General features: G+C 55.8%; 1 protein-coding gene across 1 annotated transcript; it reads right to left on the bottom strand.

The window, feature by feature from the left end:
- Positions 1–3,288: 3,288 nt before the first annotated feature.
- On the bottom strand, positions 3,289–5,216 carry IL13 (interleukin 13). The gene is made up of 4 exons (XM_090289240.1): positions 5,053–5,216; positions 4,147–4,200; positions 3,826–3,930; positions 3,289–3,488 (listed from the first exon to the last, which is right to left on the bottom strand). The coding sequence occupies exons 1-4, from the start codon at positions 5,173–5,175 to the stop codon at positions 3,381–3,383; spliced, it is 390 nt and encodes a 129-aa protein (XP_090145366.1). The 5' UTR covers positions 5,176–5,216; the 3' UTR covers positions 3,289–3,380.
- Positions 5,217–6,225: the final 1,009 nt, after the last annotated feature.

The raw sequence follows: 6,225 nt of genomic DNA, 5'->3' as shown, positions 1-6,225 counted from the left end.
ACCCCAGCCCTAGGGCAGTCAGCCTGCCTGGTCCCCCTTAGACTGCAGTCTGCTGAAGGGAGGAACAATTTTTGACCTTGCTAAAACTGACCTGCCCAATGAAGATCATAAGCAAAAGGCACTTTCCTGTTTCATCATCATGAAAAAGTGATAAGCTGTTGGATTCGATAAACCCCAGCCTCCGAGCGGCAGGGTCACTGAGGAGTAGGAGGCTGCCCTTGCCCTGCCAGGGCCTGAGAGTTCAAGGGCCAGCTCCAGAGAAGCCCTGAGCTGACTCGAGCATTTCTGGGTCTCAGCCCACGGCACACGGAGGTGTTTGGGGCCCACTTCACCGGAAACTCACATGTGTCTCACTTCTCACTGGAGCCCCAGCCCTTCTTCCAGTGAAACCTCCCAGGCCTGGGGTTCCCGGGGTGCCAGGGGGCTCCCCGCCCTGGGCCCCGCAATCAGCATCTCCCTCCTACTCACCCAGTGCTCTGTCTCTTCCTGACCCCCCTTTTCTCCGGGCCCGCCCTTGCCTGGTGCATGAGAGGAGCCAGAGGACATGGGGAGAGGAAACCCAATGAAGACCCTGGGGCCCAGTGCCCAGGTGCTGACGCTCCCAGCCACAGCGGCTGACTTGGACCTTTCTGTTTTCTCTCTTTCCTTTTTTTCTTTCTCACTTCTGGCTGAGCCTACCTCCGTTGCCACCAGAGCTGGCTTGGTTCTGTGGCTCTGTGAGGCATCTGTCATCCCTGGAAGGTCCCGAGCCTTCTCTGACTCAGCACGCCGCTGGTGACCAAAGGTCCCCTGTTGGGGGACAGGCTCAGAGGTGCTGGCAGGGAGCTGTGGGTGGCTGAGCCTGTGGCACGCTGTGGACCCCTAGTGGTGGGACCCTGCGCACCCAGCCCCAGGGCCCTCGGGCTGCAGGGCGTGAAATCCAGCCTTGGAAACCCTTAGGGACCCTCCCCTAGGCCATTCTCAGTTCCGGTCTATGTTCTTGGAGATTCACAGAGAATTTCCCCAGGAGACTTTCCATTTTCCTTCTGGACAGAGAGGCCAGTGCCTTGGTTGGGCAGAGATCACATGAGTCAAAAGTGATGCTACCAGCAGGTGGATTACTAAGTTTTGTACTAAAAAAGTCAGTCTTCCTAAGTGTCCTTCTGGCTTTACAATCCTCGAATCTCTCATTGGAGAGGGATAGCAGAGATCCTGCCTCCTATCCCTCTCCCTGACTTTGGAACCTGCCCATCCTCCCCTGGTGGAGCTCCCTCCCCAGACCCTCCACTGTCAAAGATGTCCTTGAGTGCATGCAGTGTCCCGGTCGTTGCCCACCCAGGTGGCAGGTGCAGTGCAGGCCACAGGCAGTCCCCAGCAAGTGTGGGGCTGACCAGGTCTAGGACCCCTGGGGACCGCAGAGCCCAGCCCAGTCCCTGCTCTGGACAGCCTGTGGGACACTTAGCTCCCGTGGCCCTCCCCAGGTCTTCCCTCTCTAGGAAGCAACCTAGCGTCCTGCTCCATCAGTATGGCTTCTTCCTGCACTCTGCCTGGGTGCAAGTGAGGGAGGCGTCCCCTCCACCACCCCTGTTGTGGTCATCTGTGCCCTGGACAGGTCCTGCTATGGCCTCTGCGGCCTGCAGCAGCTGTCGCTGACTTCTGAGCATCACCGTAGCTGTTTCCATGGGGCTCTGGGCTCCCCATCGAGGGCACCTGCCTGCCACTCAGCATTTAAGACCGGTCTCCAATGACTCTCCACCCACTATAAAGGCACCCCCTCCTCCTGGGACAGCCCCTCTGCTCTGGGCAGCTCCCCAAGACTCACAATGGAAACCACTGAAGATAGACATGGCCGTCAGCTGGGGCTGCTGCTCCTGGCACCTGCGCCACAGCGCCTGCTCAGGGGAGCCCTGACCGGGGCCCCGTGACCCTGGCTCTCCACTTTAGTCGCTCCACAGTCTGGGGGCCACAAGTCAACTGGTGTGCCTTCTTTCACAGAGGTGGTGAGTGTGAGCTCTCTAATGATGAGATGTTTAGAAATTGAACGGACTGTCTCTAGAATGTAGGTAGTGAACTCCCCATTAGGGGAGGTGACCAAACAGGTTGATGAAAGTATTATAAAAATCATCCATTCAGGCCAGATGGCACTTGGACAGAGGGAGGCAGGGTTGTTAAGTGTTAAGTGGAGTTGGAGTGAGTCTAGGGTTCAGATCCTGGTTTTGCTCCTCATGTGACCTTGGGCAAGCCACCTTCTCTTCTCTGAGCATCAGAGATAATGCGGGAGACACAGGTGGGTGTGTGTAGTACCAGACACAGACTGGCCACTCACCAAGACCTGTGATCATGAGATGACTTCTGAGGTCTCTGTCTGCTCCAGATGCCCTGCTTGAACCCTGACATCTGGCCCAAGCTTCCCCCACTCCCTGCGTAGGGGGGTGGGGGAACTTCCCTGGTCTCTGCGGTGGTAGGTGGGGGGACTTCCTCCAGGCTGGGACCTCCCTCCACCAGGGGCTGCTCCCTGTCTTTCTGCCCAGGTCTTGTCCCTGGCTCTCCCTCCACTTCCTCTTAGACCCCCTCTTCCACTTGCTTGCCTCCAGAGGAGCCCCACAGAGTCCTAGGAACCCAGGCCCATGCTCCCAAAGGTCAACATAAAAGGCAAAAACCACAAGGTCTCTTGTCACTTTCTTTATTCTGGCTGCCAGTTAGACAAAGTCAATGAAAAAATATATCCAATGACCCCCAGTCCACACATACCATATGCAGTGTTCTCGGTTGCTCTTGTATATATTATTAACCCTGATAACATATTTTAATACTTAACTTTAAATACAAGGAAAAACAATAAATTACTGCTTGTCTGAGGGCCAAAGGCTGGTTGGCAGACAGGAGCCTCAGCCCAGGGCCCAGTGAGGTAGCAGAGTCTGCACACGGTCCATGTTCCCGGGGGGTCCTCACGCCCCTGCTGTAGTGCTGGAGCCTCGCGTGCCCATGCCTGCAGCCCCAAGTTCTGCAGCATCAGTCCCTCCCTCTCCCCGGCACAGACAGACACACTTGTTTAAATAACACACAATAATAAATAAGGCCAAGAAGAATAGACCTGAGCTGTGCTCACACGCCCTGTCCCAGCACTCGCTGCAAAAGGGTGGCACCCACTATAACGCTCCAGTTGGTTCTAAGGAAGAGGAGGTCACGTGGGGCTTGGATCCCCAGCCTGGGCACCAAGGCTGGGCTGCAGGCAGACAGCACAGGCTGAGGTCTAAGCTAAGGAAGTATTACCCTGTCCCCTCCCCTCCCCCCATCTTCCCAAGAAACTTCTGACACCTGAAAGGAGAATGAATCTGCAACTGAAATGGTCAGGGTCAGCCTCTGCCAACAGTGATGCTGGCATTCCGTGCTAGATGCCTTTAGTGGTGCTTTCTCTGGCGCACAGTTTTCCTCAAGTATTGGAGCAGGTCTTTGGCAAACTGGATCACTTCAACTTTGGTGTCTCGGATGGGCAGGTTGGGACCCTGCTGTAGTGGCAGAGAGACCAATGCATTAGTGGGAAGATACCAGAGCCAGGAAAACCAGCCTCAGTCGGGCAGCTTTCCAGGGTCAGATCCTCAGAGAAGACCCCATGAGGTGGGTACTGTCATTGCTCTCATTTTACAGAGGTGGGCTGGAAGAGGAGCCCTCATGCCCAAGTCCCGGAAACCCCCGAGCATGTGTCCCTGCTACCACAGTGGACCCCCCACCCCCTGGTGGACACATGCTTCAGATGCTTAGCCAGGTTCCCTGGAGCTCTGGGGGTAGGGGGTAGGGGAGGCACCCAGGGCTGGCAGGAGGGTGGGGGCAGGGCTGGGGCCTTACCCTGATGGAGGGCTTGTGAGGGCAGAGTGCCCGCAGCATCCTCTGGGTCTTCTGGATGGCGCGGCAATCAGAGACGTTCATCAGTGACTCCAGGGCGGCACAGTACTGCAGGGAGGAGGAGATGGAGGTCAGGCCCTGCGGGGTGCCCCCAGCCTCTGGCTGTGATGACACCTTCAGTGAATTTACAGGAGGAGGGGGACTGAGTGGTAGGAGGGGAGAGAGTAGCTCTTGAAGCTTGCTCAGGACGCCCCCCACCCTGTGAGAGAGACTCAGAGGAGACAAGCCCAAGCCTCAGGGTCCCAGTGTGCAAGGGATCCTTACCGAACCAGTTGTCAAGTTGACGTGCCACACCATGCTGTCATTGCAGAGGGGGGCCTGGGGAGCAAAAGGACAGTGAGCTGAGAACTGCTGGGGTCCCAGGCCTGGTCTCCATGGGGTCAGGCCCCACAAGCACCCCCATGTTGCACTGAGGCAGGCCTGGCCCCCTTAGCATTCCTGAGCCCCATTTCCTTCTTTGCACAATCAGGGAGACCCATTCTCTGGGGGTCTCTGAGCTGAGAGGGAAAAACTGAACGATACAACCGCTAAGGGATGAGCCTTCTGCAACGCTCACTATAGCCTGGGCAGGAGGACAAAAGACACCAGGCCAGTCAGTAGGGAGCCCATCGGTGAGGGAGTGGGCATGTGGATACAAACACCCTGCCTTCTGAACTGGGGGACACCGCAGTTGGTGTTGGCCAGGCCTGGTTTGAATCTGGTTTTGTGAATTTACTGGCTCAGCCAGTAAAACGGGGTCCTATGCTTGCCTCTCGAGGTGGTTGGCAGCAGTGAAATGAGATGGCAGCACCCAGTCCCAGGCCTGGCACATAATCAGGAGCTGACCCCACTCATGGACGCTTCCATAAGAACGGGCTTCACTAAGGTGCTATGGATAGTGGCCTGTGACTGCGTTCAAGTCTCACTGGCAAATGCCAAATGGTTGCAAGCGCAAGTGGCCCTTTGCTTTTCTCTGTTCAGGAATGGCTGAGTAGGCACTTGCGGGGGTTCTGCCAAACCCCTTCACCCCAGTCTGGCTCCTCTCTCTCCCTCACGATCCACCTCTGGCTCATGGGGCTTCTCCCTGACCCACGGGCCTCTTAGCACCGGGCCCAGACCCTGACCAGTACACTTACCGAGCATCAACCACCAGCACCCTCAGAGCAGGGACCCTAGCCAAAGGGTACTCACCTGGGTGATGTTGACCAGCTCCTCAATGAGCTCCTTGAGGGCCGTGAAGGAGGGCACAGGGCCTGGGGAGGCAAGACCTCCAAAGCATGTGAGAGCAATGACCAAGGTCAACCAGAGCGCCATGGAGCCAGAGCCAACAGGAGGAGCCAGGAGCAGACACGTAGGCTGGCCTAGGCTGAGCGCTTGTGGCCTTGGTCTTTTGTGAGCTTTTATAGGCCCAAGTGATGACGCTTCACACCCTGGTCTCTGCTTTGTCAGGCACTATCTAGAAACCACATCTTTACTCATCTTGATTTTACTTTGTGGAAAATCCAGCATCGCATAAAGGAAAGCGTTTGATTTCTTGCGGACTTAATATCGAAGGGGTCTGGGCAGTTTCCAAGATCTGGAGGGGCTTCCTCCAGGGGCAGGTGAGAGGCCTAAGGGGGGCCTGGCCTCAGCCATGCAGCTGGAGCTGCCGCGATCCTGCCTGGCAGCCTCCCTGAGGGCCTGCCCACCTGTTGTCCCCAGACCTGTTGGGGTCATCATATATGCTGGGCAGACAGTGCTGTGACCCCAGTCCACCAGATTTCGGAAATTGGGGGTTTTATTTTTTCAATGACCTGGTCTCTTGCATCATCAAAGGAATACTGGCTTTGAATACTAGGTACAAACTGAAAAAGGAACAGAGTGAAGTTCACTTCTCTTGGCCAACCTGGCTCCCCACCGGCCTCCTGTGGGAAGGGCTATAGAAGTTCAGATTCCCAGGTCTCCACTGAAAGATCCAGACAGATTCAGGGATCCTCCTGGGACCTTTCCTTTCCTTTCTTTTTTTTTTTTAAATCCTCACCCAAGGACATGTTCATTGATTTTTTAAGATTGTATTTATTTATTTTTAGAGAGAAGGGAAGGGAGGGAGAAAGAGAGGGAGAGAAACATCAATGTGCAAAAGATAATCAATCAGTTGCCTCTTGCATGCCACCAGCTGGGGACCTAGCCTGCAACCCAGGCATGCACTCTGACTGGGAATCAAACCAGCAAACTTGCAGATCATAGGCCAGCACTCAATCCACTGAGCCACACCAGCCAGGGTGATCGGTTAATTGATTTTAGATAGAGAGGGAGAGAGAGGGAAAGGGAGAGAAACATTGATTGGTTGCCTCCTCTGTGTGGCCCAAATGGGGATTGAACCCA

Source organism: Furipterus horrens, unplaced genomic scaffold (genome assembly GCF_987537825.1).
Source record: "Furipterus horrens unplaced genomic scaffold, mFurHor1.1.pri manual_scaffold_10, whole genome shotgun sequence".
Classification (NCBI taxonomy): Eukaryota; Metazoa; Chordata; class Mammalia; order Chiroptera; family Furipteridae; genus Furipterus; species Furipterus horrens.
This window is presented reverse-complemented; position numbering and strand designations above follow the sequence as displayed.

Coding starts and splice junctions, on each gene's coding strand:
- IL13 (XM_090289240.1), bottom strand. CDS start 5,175: ATGGCGCTCTGGTTGACCTTGGTCATTGCTCTCACATGCTTTGGAGGT. Junction 4,201..5,052: donor AGCTGGTCAACATCACCCAG/GTGAGTACCCTT, acceptor TTTGCTCCCCAG/GCCCCCCTCTGCAATGACAG. Junction 3,931..4,146: donor TCAACTTGACAACTGGTTCG/GTAAGGATCCCT, acceptor TCCTCCCTGCAG/TACTGTGCCGCCCTGGAGTC.